Source organism: Squalius cephalus, assembly GCF_949319135.1.
Source record: "Squalius cephalus genome assembly, chromosome: 25".
Classification (NCBI taxonomy): Eukaryota; Metazoa; Chordata; class Actinopteri; order Cypriniformes; family Leuciscidae; genus Squalius; species Squalius cephalus.
Genome location: NC_137146.1, coordinates 7,371,803 through 7,393,944, shown reverse-complemented (window position 1 = coordinate 7,393,944; position 22,142 = coordinate 7,371,803). Strand labels below are relative to the sequence as shown.

Here is a 22,142-nt window from a genome sequence, read left to right as displayed (position 1 = left end):
CCCTCAAATGGTATGTATTTTTTATTTTTATTATTATATATATACATATATAAGTGTGATAAATGGTATATTATTCCTAAAGCACTAAGCACAGAAGTCTGGGATAGCTGCACTTAAAAATGCATAAATTGTAAATGAAAGCGATCAGCGCTTGCAGCAGTATTAAAATGAAACATGGTGTGTACAGTGTAAATGCACATGACTGTAATTTTTGTCAGAGATTATCGATGTTTATTTTCTTATGTTTGTGCTGTACATGTATGTGTGGCTGGGGGTTTGTGGGTGTACGATGGCATACTGTAAGTACATATTGTACTGTATTTATCATTGACATTCTTTGATCTTAGCTGTAGTATCACACTGGTTTACTGTATACAAATGGATGTTTTTGTATTTATTTTATGTTCTATATGTTTTATAGCTTGTGCAGACGTTTTGGTTGTTAAAAGATGTTCTTTCAACCTCAAAAGCTTTTTTTTAACTTCTGATTCCTATATTTTCTTCTCCCATCCCACCTCCAAAATCATTCCTAAATGGTTTATTTGGATACTCTAGAATGGATTTACCACAAAATCAATGTGAATCCATGAATTCATGACCTTTTACACTGTAGAGACGATGAAAATTAAAGTTTGACTAAAAAAATATATTCTAAAGCCTGTGGTGTTTTTCTCTGGCCAGCACTTCACTGATGTGTACGGACTATATAAAGCAAAGGACGTCTTATATTAAACACTCAGAAGCGTTTAAAGAGCCCTGTGGGATCGCTGGCCCCTGACCTCTGAAAAATTGCCTGGTTTGCTCTGGAGAACCTGTAAAATATGAGAGAAAGTGACGTGGTGTGGATGTGGAGGGGATTCGGTGTTCTTCGGCCATCCTGACTGATACCGAATGTCCTGAGGAGCAACAAACAGACAAACAAGCAATCAGAAAAGATGGAGCGTTTTCACCAGCCCACATTTATTACTGTCACTCAACAGGGTTAAAGGGAACGTCTCTTTCTCTCTCCTCCCTCCCCACATCACAAGGACTGATTCTTTTCCAAAGGGAAACACATTCTCCTGCACTGAGATTCCCTCCTTTTTTATATCTCCAGTCTGACTGCTCTCCTGAAACCATTGGCGAACTGCCGTGAAACACGCCACATGGGCTTAGGAAAGTCTTTTTATCTTTTGAGAGCTTATTTTAAAGGTAAATCTAATGCGAAAAATGTTTTAGCATTATAATAAAGCAGGGCATGAAAATCACACTAATAAAGGTTCATTTGGCATGACTGGGGAATTTACTTGCTCTGTCACTTTATGGTTCAGTAGTTCTTATTTAAAGTTCATCGGGTTGTTTAAACTCAACATGAAATCAAAATTGCTTTCTTGATATGTGGTCCTGGTCTATTTGTACTTGTTTTGTTAGTGCAAGTTATTCTAAAGAAAGAAGAAAATGCTTAAAAGGCATGGAATATAATAAACAATTTCCAAATAGCTATTTAGTCTATACTGTTTAAGGTAATGTAATTGTATTTCATAATTAAATTCTATAATGGAGGCATTGAGTTTTCATTGTCAGGCCGATGCATTGCAATGCACTGATGCTTTTTTAACCATATTACTAAAGTTTAGCATGCCCTCCAAAAACCAATACTACAACACAAGCGCTTCATTTTTAGAGTCTATATTGCTCCTGTAATACTTTGCAACTAACAATAGCTACAAGTCCATGTCCCAACATTCATCTGGAATCAAATAGAGGCTGATTGCGTAACAAAATCATTCGTTTCTGTTTACCACGAAACGGGTCGATATCTTTCAAACAATCAATCCGCACGGCAGGTTTCCCAGTGTGAACAAGCAGCCTTATTGTGTCACATTGTTTCGGTTTTCATTGATTTCGCACAATTGGAAAATTTGGCCTTTGTGCTTTAAAGACGAGGCGTTCGAGTCAGGACATTGATCAACTGACGTGACTGAGAAAGAAGTGGACAGAAAACAAATTCGGGAATCTCAAAAGCAACAAAATGGCCTTTTAGACCAAAAAAAATCTTTTGTTTTAGAACTACTAATGGAAGCTTGTTTCTGTCACGGAATAAAAAATAACATATCTCACAATTCTGATTTTTTTAAACAATTTTTGAGTTTATACCTTGCAATTGCAAGTTATAAACTCGTATAAACTGCCTTTTTTCCTCAGACTTATGAGTTTATGCTGCGTTCATGGCATGTCATAATTGCGAAATAACAACGTGACGTTCTCTAAGCTGTTCTTTTTTGATGGCAAATCTATCAATGACAAAATGAATTTGCAGTGGTCAGGTGGTACAGAGGTCACATGATACAATTGGGAGCTCTCAGAAAATTCCCAGTTTACGTAACGTAAACATCGCAATCTTATAATTACAACATGGCATGAACGCACCTTTACATCTCACAATTCTTACTTTTCTTCTCAGAGTTACCAGGTAACATCTAGCAATTCTGACTTTTCTCCTCAGAATTGTGAGAAAAAGTCTGAATTGTGAGATATAAACTCAGAATTGGTGAGGAAAATGTTTTTATTCCATGGTGGAAACAAGCTTCCATATCAATCTTACCCCAATTGCATCAGAAAACCTCCACTGTCCTTCCTGTTTCCTGTCTGTGTTCTGTGCGGCGTCTCCCACTGGACTGTGTCTCAATCGTGGTTGGAAAGGACTACAGAGACATTCATATTGATTTTGTAGTGCTGACAGACTGTAGATATTGTACAGGTCTTTGTGATTCGGCAACGGTTCGAGCTTCCGTTCCCCATGGCTGCCCTGTATCTGAGTCCCTCTGTAACCTCTCACTTGTGCCACTCTCCGGATCACCACCCTGTGTCTGGCTGCGGTTGGCAGGCCATTGGCGGGCAGTGATGACCCGAGGTGTGCCACCTTAGCCAGGCGCCTATGTGTCCATTCCAGTTTTTGTCTAGATGCCTCTTTCCGAAATGCTTCAGGACTCCTTGTTTCATGGTTTGCCGCGACAAATCCGTCGCACCGCCAGGCTTTGGTTTCCACCGTCATTTGCTCATGAGACGTTTCCGGAATCCACTCTATCATTGGCAGGATCCTGCTTACCTCTACGATATGTACTTGCATTGAGTTCTCACTGGCAATATTTTGTCTCTGGGTCTTTGAATCACTAGATACACTGGGATTTATGGGTACACAGCTTGGGTCTGGTGCACTTGATCTCTCACTGGTAATGTTCACATTCTGGTTGGCAGATTTAGCGGGGACACGAGTGATTTGTGATGCTTTCCATCTTGAGTTTGCTCCATCCGATGCATCATTTGCTCCAGATACACACGACCTGGGCTGAGCAAATAAATGAGGGGACAAAATGAAGTTCTTCTCATCCAAGTCACTGCATTTGTGCCTAACCTTCTGTTTAGTCTCCCGGTATAGATGAAATGCATTTTTATCTGTAAAAAAAAAAAAAAAAAAGTGGGGCGAAAAATTAGTGTTATAAACCGAGTTTGGGGTTGATAAGATCTTTAAATGTTTTGGAAAGAAGTCTCTAATGCTCACCAAGGCTACATTTATTTAATGAAAAAATGCAGTAAAAACAGTAATAATGTGAAATATTACAAAAATTTAAGTGAACTTTCTATTTGGATAATGTTCATGTGATGCAAAGCTGAATTTCCAGCATCATTACTCCAGTCTTCAGTGTCACATGATCCTTCAGAAATCATTCTAATATGCTCATTAAGAAACATTTATTATTATTATCATCAATGTTTAAATCAGTTGTGCTGCTTAATATTTTGTGGAAACCATGATAAAATAACAGCCATTATTTGAAACAGCCATTAATCTTACTCATCCCAAACTGGGATGGTGTGCAATCTGTTTTGTGTGTGTGTGTGTGTTTTGGAACAATGTATTCAATGTTGCATCAATTGAACAAAACCTCAGTTTGCCATATGTCGTCTTTTAATGCATTTTAAATTGTCACCTATTACCATATTATATATCCAAAGATTTGATTGTATCTGACATCATGATTACAACTTCTCAACTCGTGAATACGAACTTCCCAGATGGATTTGAATGCACTATTTCTGTTCTTGTGCTGCCACAGGAAATGATGGGAAATGTAGTTTGGTCACAAAATTCTGTCTTATTTTACCCAAATAAGTAGTGTTTTCTGGAAAGCTTTATTATTATTCTTCATTGCTACTTCAATTGTTGTATATACGTGCAAATTAACACACTACCACTTTTTGAACTAATGTAGCAAACGCTCCTACAAAAGGATAACTAGAAAGGCTATTTCGATGATCTATTACCAACTGCAACACGCCTGCCGGTAATTTTTAAGTAATCCTATAAACCCTGATTAGCTGGTTTAAGGCCGAATCTAAACTGCATATTAATTCCATACCTGCCATGAGAAAATGTAATGTTCTGTCTGCTTTGAGAACAAGAACGCGTCCTCACAGGGCATTTGGGTAAATATAACCATTATAGTTTAACATGGTTATGTCTATAACATAAGTGTTAAACACTCCCACTGTCTTGGGTGTTTGGATGTCCACGGGGCTGCATTACAAATGCTGTGAAGTCTGAGCCCTGTTAGGTCGATGATTAATCACAGGTCCGGTTTTTAAATGTCAGGTCTGAGCCCAGCGTGGCCCGGCTCTGATCGATGTCCCACTCTACGGCCATCTTTCAGAAAGCTGCTCCGATGCAGTGGGACTCAGCATGACTCACCATTTGCTTCAGAGAAGGTGAGTGGTGAAGGGTTTAAATTCAAATGTGTTCAACATCTAACTTCTGGCGAGCAGGGAGAGATATACTGAGGTCCATAATCTTAGACCACTAACTAAAATGTAATCTTAACCACATACCTACCCCTAACCCAAAAATGGTTCTTCTGTGGCATTCACTACAAAAACCTCAGTTTGAAAGCAAGAAATAAGGCAGAATCTTACATATTCTGTCTTTGTTTCATGCCATAGCTTTTTTTAATAAAAAGAAATCAAATTTTTACTATGATCGTAGACTTGAATGTGTAATGAGACTGGAGTAAACAACATCTGGCTGATATTTTTTCCTGTGAGACCTCCACATAATATGCAATATGAATGTTTTTCACTACATTTTTAGAAGATGCCAAATTCTGGAGTTTGGAAAAATATCAAAGATATGCACTATTCAAAGCTTTGATTTTCCTTGTCAGCTAGAATGTTTTCACACACAAATCATGATTTATTAATAAGTCAAGTTAATTTGCTCAAAAACAATTATTTGAACTAAAACCACTCATTAAAAAAATCACCCACTCAACCTTAGTCATTTGAGCCGATTTATTTATTTGGAGAAATAATATAATTTGAATAAATTGTCTACAAGTAAGTAAAACAAAATAATTCATTATTTCTGAGTAACAATTAACAAAAAAATGACAGAAAAATTGCATCCTGCACACAGCTTGCAACTGATAAGCTCCAAAACACAATCATGAATTGAATTGAGTTTGTATGGAAAGCCCTTTGGCATGGGTGTATTTTATGCAGATTACTAGTTGCAGACACACCCGGCCTCATTTAAAATAACCTGGATTCACCAACAATGATGAACGATGACAGTAAGAGGTTAATGTGCATACGCACCTGTTGCATTGGAACTTTTCTGCATGCTTAAATAAGCAATATGTGCAAAAGTATCAGTAAATAAGGCCCAATGCTACCATTAAAGTGGCATACTTTATCTTTGAAAGAAAAAAGTTCAACACTAAAAGCTTATTTTTTCTCTCAAGAGTTCATTGCAGTGAGTTGAGCTGGTAATGGTATCAGTTACCATAATTGTATTATTTGAGCACATATGACTCAATACCAGAGTGGTATTGTGAGTGAAGTGTCATTTGTGCATCTACAGTAATAGTCAGTGGCGGTCCTGACTCATACGGTTCCCTTGTTGACATTCGCCATGAGGCTGCTTGAAGTTGCTTAGAAAAAAATGAAATGCTGTGTAATTTAAAATAATAGGGAGGTGGAAAAGAGAGCAGATTTAATTCTGTGATACTGGTCCTAAAGTCACCATGAAATCAAAATGTACAATTCTTGTTTTTGATGGAACATTGCAGTATTTATTATAAATGATTTCACGTTTCACGTTTTTATTTACGTGCCCTTATAATCTTTAATCAAAAAAACTTCCCCTTCCTCTTGCAGCGACATCTCTTCTCTGATGACGTGTTTACTGGGACGAGGGCGGGACAACCTGTCACTCACATGACATCGACCAATAGCAAATCACAGCCATCCAATCAATTCCCAATTGGACAAAATTAAGTCCCGCCTACTTCTTGTTCGAAACGGAAGAAGGAAGAAAAGACCAACGCAACTTCCGCAGTCTAAAACCAGAAAATCAGAACATTTAGGATAGATCTTTCTTTCAGCAAGGAAAGTGAACTGTGTCTGATAGCAGTTCTATTGTTTTGTTATAGGGGAGAGCGGGGCACAACCTAACGCTTTTTGACTTTCTCAGTTTGTGTAAATCTACTTATGGTTCAGAGTATTTATTTTTTCCCACATTAATTTCCCACATGTCTACTACAATTATGTGTTTTTGTTTTATTAATACAGTATATACTTTTTTCTTGATATACCCCGAAAGAATGGAAGTCAAATGTGACAACATGCCCCATAGGTGGGGTACATTGTAACATGTGTGGGGCACATTGTAACATAACATATGGCTGCTTAAAATGTTATCTGATCTAATAAAAAAAATATACAAAACAAACTAAAATATTTTCTAAATAAAATACAATTAAAAAACCTTTTCATATAAAATAATGGCAATTTTTAATAATTAAATATAAACTCATTTTTGAGTTTTGACTACGAACACATGAAAACACAGCTATACAACATAGTTCAAAACAAATAAATAATTAGTAATTTCTGAACATTGACACTCAGTCTTTATTCACCTTTTTCTCACGTTTTCTCAATAAAATTAATAAAAGTATAGAATATAATAGCATATTTCTAATAGGGGCACATTGTAACGCAGTGTTACAACATGCCCCCGCCTGCACAACTGGGATTTAAACCCTGCTAGTGTCTTCTGCTAGTTAGCGAAACATTAAAGAACTATCTCAACTGTTAAATAACATCTAGGAGATTAAAATAATATCAGATTTGTCTTATTTTAAATAAACACAAAAAATAGAGATGAAAAATTAACTTAAGTAAGAAATTTACTTTTGCTATGGTTTAATAAATGTGTATGGATATCTTCCAAAAATAAAATAATTTTGGCGGATTTTTTTTTTTCTATATAGTGTTGATATGGCAACTAGTAAATAAACAAAGTTTCGTCATCCAAGCATGTGCGGAAGTTTTTAAAACAAGCGTGTTACAACTAACCCCGCGTTAGGTTGTGCCCCGCGCTCCCCTACATAAAACATTGGAATCCTGCAGTATTCTCTTTTTAATTGTGAATGTGATTACATCTTTAATGTTACCAGATGTAGTTACATTCATTTTGTATCTGATTGTAAAATCTCATGCCTGCTTAGCAAGTGATTTCTCACCTTCCAGTCAAAACAATCGTAAAAAGTTCAAACAAACATGAACGACCAGTCAAAACAGAAAAAAAAAAACATTTGCAAATGAAGCATCTGGGCTCATGACTGTATGTGTAGAGAAATCTCTACACGCTGAGTGATTGGCAGGAAGTCGCTCTTTTCAGTCTCGATACACACTGCGAGGTGATTTTGAGGCATGCTGGGTAGAAAGCTAGACTCTGTGGCAGACAAATGTTTGCGCCACATATAATGGATGCCTGCAGATTCCTACAGAGAATTCCCCATAGCAGCAGGTGAAAGCAACAGTGTAATTAGACACAGGTTCACAGGGCTGCAAACATTCAGATAAAAAAAACGGCTACATCGCCTATTATCTCCTCTCCTGCTGCTTGAACTAAACCATGTTTAAGGAAACTCTGTGGGACTGTCCATTTCAGAGTGTATTGATTTTTCTTTGGCAGCATTTTACTCCTACCAACCAGATTCATTATGATGCAAGCCATTACTTAGTAGGTCCCCTGACTGAGGGGGCATTTACATTAAAACTGAAAACTTTTTATGCGTTTTGGCCACTCAATTACACAACAACGGCGTTTTGGGGGCCAGAAAACGCAAACTTTTGAAAACGGGTTTCAAAGTGCGAGTTTTTGAAAACGATACCGTTATAGTCTCTGTGTAAACGACAAAAAGGCATAATTGTGAAAACAGTTTGTGACGCCATGCACATGTATTATGTGTTGAGTTGTGTTTCTTTACAAAGTGACATCGCCAACTACTGGCCTGGCATGCATAATACAGTGTTTTAAGTCATTTTCGCAGAGGCGTGTGAACAGGGGTTGTTGCGAAAAACGTGAAGGAAAAAACGTTTCTGTTTTTAGTACGTGTGTAAACGTACCCTGAATATGAATGGGTTTGATTGCTTACCGTTGATTCCGCTGTCCGTATCGGAACATTCCCAAGCACAGCACAGATTCCTCTTCTCACCTGTGCTGTGGAAACATTGTGGATTAAATGCATAAAAGACCTGAATTTTCCAAATACACTTTTTAAAAGTGTTTTTATGTTCTTTGAAAATCAAAAGATTTTTCTAAAAATCACATTCGACCAATTGACATTTGGAGGAGATGTGGAGATTTGGTGGTGGAGATTTGGAGGAGAGAATGTTATGACAGACACAACATGCAGGATTATTTATAATTACATATAATTAAAATTTCTATTTAATTATTAAATAATATTTTTGCATAATTTAAATATAATTCAAATTTCATATATATATATATATATATATATATATATATATATATATATATATATATATATATATATATACACACACACATATATATCAGTGTGTATATATATATATATACTGTATATACACACACATTTATAATTGTTGTTGTATGATAATATCAAATTAATCTAACACCGACCCATCACAGAAATACTATTCACATTCGTTTATATCTCATTAATGTCTGCTTTTATTGGAGACAAAGTTATTACTTGACAAAAGCTACTAAACGCTACCTTTTAGCAATTAAATGTGATTTCAAAGATTTGCTAACCGAACCATAGTGGAGTCAAAAATGAAACTTGATTTCCACAGAAAGGACTGACGGGACACTTTTTATGAGACAACAGCTAGTGTGTTGTATTCATCATAATAGCTGGTGTTGAATTGCTTCTGATGTGATGGAAACAGGCAAAACAATAGAAGCTCTTTACTATAGCAAACGGCGTCAGTTCCTGCTAGTAAGTAGTCAAAAGAATCAAGCGTACAATGCTAACAGATTCGCTGTGAATGAACCTGCAGCTCATCAAATCTCTCATCTTATAGAGAATGACTCAATAGCCCAGGACCAATGAGTCATGGAAGTCCATAACTATTCCCGGCCATTGTTTTCCATTACCGACACCTCATATCAGCCCGATGCACAACACAAGCCACCTCTAACACCTCTAAAGCACACTTTTTGGGAAAGCGTAATGCACAAGCGAGATAAAGTAGAGTAATTTTCTCCGTTACAGCCCTGCTCAGTGCAGCATACAAAACTGAAATGGCTTGTTTTGATGGTGTGGAAACTCTTAATCCCTCTAGTAGATTGTATTGTACAGCGGTACTGAGAGAGCCAACACATGCTTCCAACCCATAAAAGACTAAAAGAGGTCTGCATTAGATAAAGTTTACATTAAGAAATACATTCACATTGCGAGATTAAGTCAAAACTGGAAGATATAAAGTCGCAATTATTATTATTAAGTGGAAATAGGCTTCCATAACAGAGATAAAGGAAAACGAAACTTTAAGATTTAGCCGTTTACATCTAATGAAGTCTGTTTCCACTTCAGAGTAAAAAATAAAACTGGTAATTGTGGAAAAAAGTTCAAAAAATAAATAAAAAATTGTCAAAGAATTCTGTGATATAGTCAACATTTTGATAGATAGATAGATAGATAGATAGATAGATAGATAGATAGATAGATAGATAGATTATATAATTAAGAGGTTTAAAATGCTGGAAAATTGATAGTCAAATCAAACTAATAACTGTACCTTTTTTTCTTCTGTTTATTTTCCTTGAGCTGCATATTGGCACTTATTTGCCTCGTGGTCTCTTCTGAATGCTTTGACATGCTCTTGTTCACACCCAATGCCATAATTACACACAAGAGACGCAACAGTAACCAGGAACTTGGACACACTTCAGTAACTGGTCAAGCTGACAGAGAAACACAAACGAGATGTTTATTTAAAGTCATTTTTACTTGTTATTAGTATGGTTGAATTGGATCATCGAAGGTCAGCAGCAAAGACATTGGTAAATAAAGTGAGAGTATATTTGTGTAATTTAACATTTAATTATTGTAGATTTGCATAATATTCTGAGTTTGCGTTTCACTTTTTATTCATTATCGACACCGAATCTGTTTTTGTGAATGACTAAATGCCTGCTCACATTTAATGGAGATTACAATAACCACCATGTTCACACAACACCTCTGCACTCACTCATGATTTCTGTCAACATGGAGACAGAAGAGGTGTCAGTCAATAAATGGGAAAACAAAGTAGCTGCTAACTTGTTTGAAAAAAGTAACTCAGATATGTTGATACTTTACTAGTCACTTGAAAAAGTAATCTGATTACATAACTCACAGTACTTGTATGCATGTTTTTGTTTCACTAAAAATAACCGGTTCAAAAGAATCATTTGTTCACAAATCAGGCTTACCAAACTTAAACTATTACACTGTAAAAACATATATAAAAATAAGTACAATCAACTTGGATGTTTAAGTCATTTCAACTTAAATTACATTAAACTGACTTAAAATGAGTTGAATCTTGTATAACACAGAAAAAGTTTAAAATTGCTTGTATGTAACATCTGAGGCACATGAGAACTTTTTAGCTTTGAAATGGCAATATTTGAAATCTTTCTCTGGCAGTTTCTCTTTGGTCGTGCTGAATTAAGTCTTGTGCTGGATCGAGGATGCTGAAAGGAACAGAGAAGCATGGTGAATGTGGGCTTCCCTGAGGCTGTCTGATCCATCTGGCCACTCAGGCATTCATGTAGGCTACTTCCCTTCTCCAAGTCTCCATGAGGAAAGCCCAGAGCAGGCCTGCTTTCTGCCAGCCAGGCTCAGATGCTCGAGTCAGAGAACAGCTGCTGCTGATGGCAGGAAAAAGCAAAGCGCCGCAGCAATAACTTCATTTGCTTTTACATTCGCAGTACACTTACTTTCAAACCAAATTGCAAATTAATATTGCTATGGAGACACTAACATATTAGACTCTGCCAAAGACAATATAGTGATTAACTCAGCGGGCACATCAGTTTAGAGCAATTTTGGTAAGAGTGTTTGACTATTCTTGGATTGGGAAAAGTCTGGGCTTGGTTTTCCTCCTCCCATTCCAGGCTTCTGGAGTATTTATGTCCACATGGAGAGACTTCAGTGGTCCAAGGAGAGGGATCTGATGAAGGAACTGGCTTTACATCAAAGACTGGACTTCAAAAATAGAAGTTATTTATCTCTCAGAATGGTCTTTCACAGGTGCTAATTACTTTTTTTTTTTTTTTTTTTAATTTTATTTACAATTTTTTACATGTTATACAAATTAAAGAATACCAGAAAAACAAACAATACAACAAGAAAAAAAAAAGAAAAAAAAAAGAGATAAATAAATAAATAAGGGGGTTAGATAAACAAAACCAAGGAGACTTACTCATAGATGTATCATTACAGTGAGAACAATAATTATACACTATTCAGACTTGAGGAAATTCACGAAGGGCTGCCATACAGTTTGAAAATGGCGATGAGATTTGGACTCCAGGGAACGTATCCTCTCTAGTTGTATGACGTGAAACAATTCGCTTATCCAAGCTTTAAATGATGGAGAGTCTGAAGATTTCCAGTTTACAAGTATTATTTTTTTTGCAAGAGTCATGCCCAACAATAAAGGTTGTTGCTGAGATTTTGGAAGAGTATTCAATGTCTCAGAGGATCCAAGAATTGCGAGACCATGGTCTGGTTTAACCTCCTTTTGAAAAACTTTTGAAAAAAAATCAAATATAGCAGTCCAAAAATTAAACAGTTTGTGACAAAACCAAAACATGTGAGACAATGAGCCCTCCTCTGTTTTACATCTGTCGCACACTGGAGAAATGGAATTGTAGATTCTACTCAATCTCGTTTTAGAATAATGCAATCTATGGATTACTTTAAACTGAATCAATCTGTGTCTTACATTTATTGAGCAATCATGGATCCTACTAAGGCTGTCATTCCAGGTATCATCCGATACTTCCTCATCAAAATCCCTACTCCAGGCTTCTTTGATATGCTTGGTGTTCACAGGTAGTTGGAAAGAATTAACATATCGTGAAACCAGATGCCTAGAGCTTGGATTAAACAAAAAAGTTCGCTCAAATGTACTAATCTCTGGTTTGTCAATAAATTGTGGAATAATTGTTTGAACATAATGTCTTACTTGTAAATATCGAAAGAAGTCAGACCTTGGAAGATTAAATACAGATTGCAATTGGTTAAAAGAAGCAAATTTACCATCTATATAAAGATCACCAATAGACATCAGACCTTTTCTTTTCCATTCAACAAAACCACTATCTAGCTGAGAGGGTTTAAACATATGATTGTTAGCGATGGGTGTAAAAACGGAGACGTCAGGTAATTTAAGATGTTTCCTTATCTGGTTTAAAATACGAATTGAATTTTTAATTATTAAATTGGTACCAATTAGTTTTGATGAGGGAGAAACTTTTGAAAAAAGTAAGGTGCTAATTACTTTTAAGTAAAGCCAAGCAAAAGTAGTGCTGTGCTGGCCAAATTCAACAGGTCAGCAGCTTCAATTAGTTGCGCTGTATGCTTTTGATTCATTAAAACAAATCTGTTCACATGATTCAGTTGTTTATGAATCATACTACATTGGTAGCGGTGTATGCTTTGATTTACTAAAAAGAACCTGTTCAAAAAAGTCATTTCTTTGTGAATTGTAGCCTATACTACATTGGTTGCTCTATACATTTTAAAAAGAACCAGTCTACACTGATAAAAATGATTTTGTGGTAAAGTAAATACTACAGAAAAAAACAATGTAATTTACATGAAAAAGTTAGTTCGGGCAAGAGTTAAAAAAATTAAGTAAATTCTATATTAGTACTCAATTCAAGCCTGTAGAAATGAAAACGTAAATATCAACGTTATAAAATTAAGTAAAATTACTCAACTTTTCTGATACTGGCGTTCCCATCATGCACTGGGCCTTGAATAATTAATGAGGTTAATTTTTCACTGTTTTCCAGCTGTATTTACACTGTTTCATCATTACTTTTGTTGTTAGGATTAGTAACGTGCCATTTTGTGACATTTGGAGTACATTTTCTACTCAAAATGACACATTCAAACACAAAAAACAATCCATCAAATGTTACCGTCATTGTGTATTGTCTACCAAGTATTGAGGTCTCTGCGTTCACATGGCACTTAACATCTGATATGTAGATATGCTGTCGTATACAATATCTATTATATTAGTTACAATATTAGGGGGGGGGAAATATCTATTATATTAGTTATTATATTAGGGGGGGTGAAATGCTCATTTTCACTCAATCTCCTGTTAATCTTGAGTACCTATAGAGTAGTAATGCATCCTTCATATCTCCAAAACGTCTTTAGTTTTATTATATTTAGAGGTGAAACTAAGATTGGCTGTACCGAGTCTTTCCGGAAAAAACCGAGCGGCTGGGGGCGGGCCGTGTGGGCGGTGTGCTATAGCTGTGCTAACTGATCTAACAACAACACAGAGAGACATTTGAAGTAGTTTACTCACCGTGACTGCTCGATCCTTAAGCATTAGACGATCTGCAAATAAGTCGATCTGGGCTTTGTTTATAAAACAATCATCGTCGAAATGCAGGGAACAAAGAGTCGTGCACAACCTCCGTTGATGCTTCGAAAAAACAAACTCCATCCACTATTCCCTTAACGCTGGGTTCTTTGGGAATCTGTGCAGGGTTGTCTTGCCCTGCCAACCAAAAACCCACTTCTTTGGTGACATTGACTTCCCTAAAAGCCGAGCATAGCGCTTTGAGGTAACGTACTGCTTTCGCTCTCTTCTCTCTCTGGTCTGCGAGTGCGCGCGCGGCCGCGGAGAAGTGCCCTTAGGACCCATATAAGGAAATTCCGCTCTATCTTACGTAAGACAGAGCCATACTCGAAAAAAACTTTCCGAAACTTGTGAGAAACCGGAAGGAGTATTTTTGGAACAAAAATACTCCTTCAAACGTACAACTTAACTTTTGAAACTTTGTCCATGTTTAGCATGGGAATCCAACTCTTTAACAGTGTAAAAAACTCAGTATGCATGAAACAGCAATTCACCCCCCCTTTAAGTATTTTTAAGTAAAGCATATACTTTGAAAGTGTGGGTTAATTCAATATCATATTGTTTAAGTGAAATGTATTGCAAAGGGAACTTCAACTAAATAAATATTACTCAACCTTTTACTAGTCAAGTTAAAATTACTTATTTTCTTTGTTACTTTCACTTAACTTAGTTAAGTAAAGTTTACTTAATTCCATTTGTGATATTTACTTAAAAAATATGTGTGAAATTTACTTTAAAAATATTTGTGCAAAAACTTGCCAAAGAAAAATTAAGTAAATTTTACTTGTTTTTTTCAGTGTATAAGAGTAGTTTGTTCTTGAATTGTGTTGTATGTTTGATACACACACACACACACACACACACACACACACACACACACACACACACACACACACACACACACACACACAGTTCAAACAGTTCAAACAGTTATTTCTTTGTGAATAATACTTTTTGTTTCACTAAAAAGAACCATTTCTAAAGAGTCATTTGTTCGTGAATCAAATTCCACTATGAAGTATTTGTTTCACTAAAAAGAACTGGTAAGTGTCATTTGTCAGTGAATCAAATTATTTTAATTCCACTATAATGTATTTGTTTCACTAAAAAGAATCAGTTCATACGAGTCATTTGTTCACAAATCAAATTCCACTTAAATGTATTTGTTTCAGTGAAAAGAACCAGTTCATAAGAATCATTTGTTTGTCAATCTGGCTAACTTGGTCGCGCTGTGTGATTTTGATTCACTAAAAAGAACCTATTCGTATGAGTCTTTTGTTTTTGAAATACATGTTTTATTACCATTATTTGCCGGTACACTGCCTTTTTATCCTATCACATTGAATTCGGGCTGCAAACATGGGTGACATTTATCTTATTTTGCCGCAGGACTGTAAAAGCAGTGAAGGAAACAGTACTGACACAGATCGATCGACATTGGGTTTATTATATAAAGAGCTTTTTAATGTTTCATGTGATCAAGCTGTGATTGTAACCTAGTTTAGGATCCAACATGATGCTCTGTTTGCTCACTTTCTCTTGAGAGAGAACAAAAACACACACCACAAAACATCTTTCAATCATCTTTTCAATAACAATTTACTTGTTCAAAGAATACATATATAATTCCAAGACATTAATTTCACTAATGATCTGTAAAAGCCGTTTTAAACCAGTCTGCAATTTATTACACTTAATGCTATTAGTGCACCGCATTCAAATAATAGTATCTAAAACAATACACTCATTTCATATTCAAAGGCAACAGTTAAATTCTTTTGATTTATGATTTTAATATCATGTAAACAATTCTGGAATGTCAGCATCATCTTCAATATATGATGTTTGCGTAAAGATGTAGCTTCAGTAACCTGAATAGCACAATGATGAATTCAGTCCAATGCAAGAAATGCATCCATTCAGAGTGCATTTATATTTATTATACACTAATCGAATGGTTTTTGCAGCAAGGCAGCTCTGATAAGAGGTAAACTGCATTTGCATTGATCTGCAAAAGGGCAAGACATATGAATCTCAAACATCATATGGATAGAATTCTCACTAGAAAGGTCAGATGGTGCAATAAAGACAATGTGAGCATCTTCATTTTCCAGGAATTGCATTAGTTTTCTCATCTCATGTGTTGTACTCGTATAAACAAAAAAGAAAAATAGGTCTCAGTATAAAAGATTTGGCAATATGATTTTTCCCTGTGCTTTGGAGCAAATGTACTGATGACATTCCATTATGGTTCTCTCTGGGTCAGTTGCTGAAGCTGTTAGATGTTCTTTTAGGGCGACTGTCGTTCTCTTTGGTGTTTCAGTCTCTAAATATGAATCTTATTGGTGTCTGCAGAAATAAAAGCATCATGTGTGGTCCCGTATACCTAAAAGCACCATGGGAGATTAGGAACAGTCAACCTTTCCATTTCCATCAGCCTCTGTCCTTTGAGAATGCAAGAACGACTCCCATACAGCCAAACACTGCAAGAAAACACACACACACATTTATATTAAAGCAATAAGCCATGTGAAGCAGTGTAATAAATTGATTTAGACAAGTCAGACACAACAACAAACTTTACCATGGACGTGCAGTCATATTACTTATGAATGGTAGAAAGTGCAAAGCGCAATATGGCGGAATAAGTCCCGCCTTCTAAATAAAAGAGCCAATCGCTGATTGGTATAGTGTTCGTCATGTCAGTGTTCTGAGACTCACGCTTAGGACTGCATTGATGGATCTAGCTTTAAGTTTTTTTAATGCTATTTGAGCATAAGAAACATGGGTTATGGGACATGTCAGATTTTGTTGCTGATTTGAAATATGTTATCTAATTGTGAATTTTTGAGATTTCAGGATTCCCCCAATTGCTATATCGGATGCCTGAAATAGCTGTTATTATGCTGTAATTTATATAAGTATTCACATTCACACACACACACACACACACGCGCGCACGTCTGAATACTGGAAGGTGTGCAACAAAACCGTTTAAAGTTTAATCACCGTTCTTTATTAATGCGCTGTTTGCATTGAAGCACATACACACATACGTCACTCACACACAGATTGGGGAAAGCACACACAGAAACATTCAGCAGCACAGGAACTTATCAACGCTGTTCTGTGACTTTTAGTAATAAAATATAGCTTTGCTACTGAATCGCTACATTATATTTCTCAGCATGAGGGGGTTACTTCGCTATTCTGAAGGAATTAAACTCACAGCTTCATTGTTAATAGAGAGAGATACGCTGAACAGATGCAGGTACGCATCTCTCATCTCTCAATAATTAATTCAAATAAATGATATAATGCATTCATTCAAACAACTGTAATCTTACGCACTACTTTTTCTCTGTGTTTGATTTGAAAGAAGGCTGAAGGCTAGAACAAACGAGCCATAACTGATGAAAATAACCAGCAATTTTACCCTTACGGTAAAATATTGCGCTGCAAACATCAATAACAGCTTTAAGTTGTCAATGTTGGCAAATGACCATGGTATAAGCAGGATAATTCACGGCTAGCTATGCATTAAACGATTTTAATGCACTTCGCCTCAACGTTGTGCATTAAAATCATTTAATGCATAGCTAGCCGTGGATTATCCCTATAACAAAAATATATAAATAACTCGAAATAAATTTTCCAAAGCAAATGTGAGTGACGCTATCCTTATGCATCGATATACGTTCTCAGTAAATATATAATAAAATATCTTAAAATATATATCAGTAAAAACTCTCTAACTGCAGTGAAATAGATGGATGTTTAAACAACATAAACCATGAGGCCTGACAAGTGGCTTCTATTTGGTTTCCAATTTGATTCGGAAGCTTTGGTCGCACCTCATACCGAGTGCCATTTAGGTGTCACTTTCTAAGCCCTTGATAAATGTCTTCACGGGGACTCGTCAACCGTCGCCCAAGCCCCGAAACACCTCGACCCAAACCGCTCGGATGCCACTCGCAAGCGTGTTTCACAGCAGAATCTCTGGAGGCGCGTTGGCTGCGGCCGACTGACTGTCAAAAGCAGTTAATCAATGTACTCCATCACCACAGGATTCAGACGTGACGTGACCTTGGTAAATAACTTTAGACAGGCCATGCGTGAGGGCGCTGGACCACAGTCACCCTCCGAATCACACCAGGACACGGCTAGATTCGTCTCAGTACCCAACGGCCCAGTTTAAGGAAGCAGACACCTGTATAACTCTGCTTCAAGACACTGATTAATCACAGAAAATAAAACTGTATGCCAAAGCTGAATGGGACAGATGCGATCGGAATTGGCACCACCGAATCTCGGCAGCTGGGTAAAAGGGCGATCACTCAAGACTTTAGTGTGCCATTCACTTGCAGGAGATTGATATGAAAGCATATGCTAAGAATTGTCGTATTTCGCTTGCTAAAGTTTTGAGAACTCTGCACTGTGCATTCATTTAGGAGAAGACAACTGAAGGCACCCACACACTGCAAGATAATCGGGACGATTTTGGGCCCAATTCTCCCCTTCCGAAAACCCTAGGTAAAGTCCCGACTAACTTGATGGTTCTACAGATTGTCTTATCAGATTTACCTGTGGTGTGATGTGTGTTAAGAGTGATTGAATCTGCTTGGAAGAACGTCATGTTGAATATTTAGGATCAGAAATTGGACAGGATTATGTGTTTTCCCCACAATTTTTCTGTAAAAAGCAGTCCAAACACTATAATAGCCATTTCTTCTTGCCCGTCGTCCGCCATGTTTGTTTACTCTAAAGTCACGTTTGACCGCAAGAGATTTTGCGAGATTTCTTGTGTTCAGTCGCGACTCTGGTTGTTTGTGAATGGAATCTGTTAGTGTGTGTTGTTCTCTCTTGGTCACATCGTGGCTCTCCACACACTATAGGAACAAAACTGTTAAATCTATGATTTTTCATATTTGTGCTCTCTCACATTCTTAAAAAAATCAGATAAGATTTTAAAAATCTTTTAGTGTGGGCCAGCTTTGACCAACAAAGAATAAAACAAAGCTGTATGCAAATAATAGTGATTTTTTGGCTTTTAAAATGGCAGCAACATATATATATATATATATATTGTGTTCCACTGAACAAAAAGCCATCCAGGTTTGGAATGACATGAGGTTGAGTAATTATGACAGAATTTACATTTTTGGCTGAACTATCCCTTTAAAGTACATTTGCTGACCCTTCCAGCACAACCAAATGAGCACAAGAAAAGTAAAAATGAAGCAAACACATTCAGAGGTGGAAAATGCATTTTTTTCCTGATCTCAGCAGAGAATGACTTGCAATGTTCCAGCAATTTTCCCATTTGTCAAGAAAAAATTACTTCAAGGGATACTTCAGGATTTAGCATTAAGCTTTGTATTGGTAGAAAACCTGTAGTATTTTCGAATTACCGTGCTTTCCACCCTCATATCCCCCCTGAGACAAGAGATTTATGTATTTTTTGCCTGGAAAAAATTCTCCGATGACGCAAAATGACGATTTTTGCGTCATCTGAGGATTTTTTGGCCAGAGGCTAAAGACTACAGCCAGTAGTAGGGGCTGTTCCGCATGTTTTCAGCCCGCCCATAGAGGGTGGGATCTCACTCACAGAATGTACACATAGTGTCAGCCGTCTTTCTTTGGAAGCTAAGCTAGCAGGCTCTTGTTCTGTGGGGAAAGCTGAGTAAGTAGGGGTTACCATCCTCTTTTTCCCGGACATGTCCGGCGCTCCGGCCGTCGAGATCGTGCAAAATGTCTGGGATTCGGCTTTTGCGTTCTGCGGTCGCCAATCATTGTTTACATGCACACCTTTTGTTTCAATCTAACTGAATTCATTCCGATTGGTGAATCTGAATGTAGTGTTTACATGAACGCTAAACAAGTGATCGGTTGATGTGCGTTTTAACATTGCTAAGAAAATTCCCGCTCCTCCGTGAGAGATACGAGACCAGTAGCCTAGTCACGCCACCGGCCTCTGCCGTTCTCCCACGGCCCTCAGTCTCGTCCTGCTCGCCACAGTAAACATAATGAATGGCGACTGTAGCATGCAAAAGCCAAATCCCGGACATTTTGGGCGATCTCGAAATCCCGGGCAGACTTGAGTCATCACGGAGACTCACTAGTAGCCTAGTCTTGTTGTTTAACTGCGTGCTCTTACCGGTAGGCGTGGCTTGGGAGTGGCCTCGTAGAGCAGCGAAGCAAGTGCATTCTGGGAGTTGTTGTCTTTCATCCACATAAGCCAAAAATACATTTTCTGGCTTTTCTCAGTCTAGAAAGCTCCAAATTCAAAAATAATTTCACATTTCTTCTACATAAATGACCCATTTTAAATACACATTCATCTTTCCAGAGGTGAAGTATCCCTTTCAGCTTTCTATTGTAATTGTGGAAGCGCAAGAAAAAAAGAACAGAACTAAGAAAAGCACAACTAACTTTTGAGAAAATGTTCTACAAGCCTCCGAATCAATGACAAACGGTCAATGCACTGCATATAAGTACATACTAGTAAAAACTATAATAAAGGCACTATACATGTGACCATTCCAGAAGACCGATTAGGTGAGTAGTACTGAAGAGAAGAGTTTATCGACAAAGATTGAGCATGTCAATACCTATTTGAGTAGTTTAGACAGTCAAAGGGTTTGCTTTGCAACACGTCTCTGTCTGAAACATGGTTCCTAATGGTTTTAATTATAACATGCACCAACACAGACACAACTGAGGCTACACGGTCGAGATGTGAATTTTGAAACGTCAGTTGCATCAGCTGTTGCTTTAACTCAAAACAAAAATGAATGTTTCTGCAGTCTGAAAATCCTTCAAAGGCTCTGTGTCGGTTGAATTATATGTAACATTTAATGACAGCTCCCTCATCTTTGCCATTCAGCTACAGCCTTGTTGCTATGGCGTCTCCATGGCAATTCTCTGAAGATGCTATGTTGCAGTACATGGCTGCTGTGTTTGTTTCTAATGTACGGCACTGCAAACGTTGAACATCCACCCACATCAGTGTGCAGGGTTACAGTGTTTCTTATATCAGTTTGCATTGTAAGCATGATGTGTACAGAGAGCTGAGGTTGAATGCAAATGTATCCATGATAGGCTGAAACCAAGATGTGAAACTGAATAATAAATAAAAATGCACAGTAGTTGTTTAGACCTGGAAGCTAATGTTAATTATTATAATTATAATATATAAATATGTAATTATATCATTTATTATATATAATTCTGCAGAGCCCTGTGAGCATGCAGTATTTCCTTGTATTTCAGCTTTCAATTTCAATTTAGTTCTAGTCCGGTTTAATGATGCATAAATAGCTAGATTTCATCAAATCACTGTTAATATATTATTTGGCTGCCTAGCACCATATAACACAAAGAACCACAAAGATGTGCATATGACAGAACATATTTATTCAGAAACTGCACTGTAGTCAAAATAATACTGCCAAAGTTTTATTTGTGAAATATACGACACCACAGCATTACTTGTGGCCAATCAAATGAGCTATAAGTGTGTTGAAATTAGCAGTACATCTTCTAATTTAGCAGTTCATCTCCAATTGCTTTGATTCAGCCACATGAACTGGATCCACTTGAAGAATAACTAGTCGCTGGATTTAGAGTTTGCAGTTTCAAGACTTTTATTTGAGGCCATTTGGATCAAGTAAACAAGACAATAATTGTGTTGTCTCTTCAACATTTCAAGGAGATAGCAGCACAATTACTCGCAGTAAGCACTTTGCTGCATTGCTGGATCATTATTTTGTGTTATTTCAGATTGATCTGCCCCTTATGGAAGCTTGTTTCCACCACAGAATAATAAAAAAAAAAAAGGTAAAAGTGAGAGACTGTGAGATATACTGTGAGAACTGTGAGATATAAACTCAATTGCAAGAAGAAAAAAAAGTCAGATTTAACTAGATTTAAGCTAGATATAAACTTGATATTCTCACTTTTTTCAGAATTGCCAGACAAACTCGCAATTCTAACTTTTTTCAGAATATGTGAGAATTTTCTCGCAATTCTGACTTTCTTTTACTTTTATAACTGTGAGATATACTCAAAATTCTAAGAAGAAAAAAGTCAGAATAGTGAGATAAAAAGTTTTTTTTTTTCCATGGTGGAAACAAGCTTCCATAGCCCTTAAATCTCATGTACAA

At 36.7% G+C, this 22,142-nt stretch overlaps 1 protein-coding gene across 2 annotated transcripts in view; it reads right to left on the bottom strand.

The window, feature by feature from the left end:
* Positions 1-15,527: 15,527 nt before the first annotated feature.
* The window catches only part of snx7 (sorting nexin 7), a 20,562-nt gene continuing 13,947 nt past the window's right edge, over positions 15,528-22,142 (bottom strand). For both annotated transcript variants that reach the window (XM_079863641.1, XM_079863642.1), the window contains one exon: positions 15,528-16,460. In XM_079863641.1, coding sequence (XP_079719767.1) covers positions 16,383-16,460 — 78 coding nt within the window. In that variant the 3' untranslated portion in view covers positions 15,528-16,382. The remainder of the gene's footprint in view (positions 16,461-22,142) is intronic.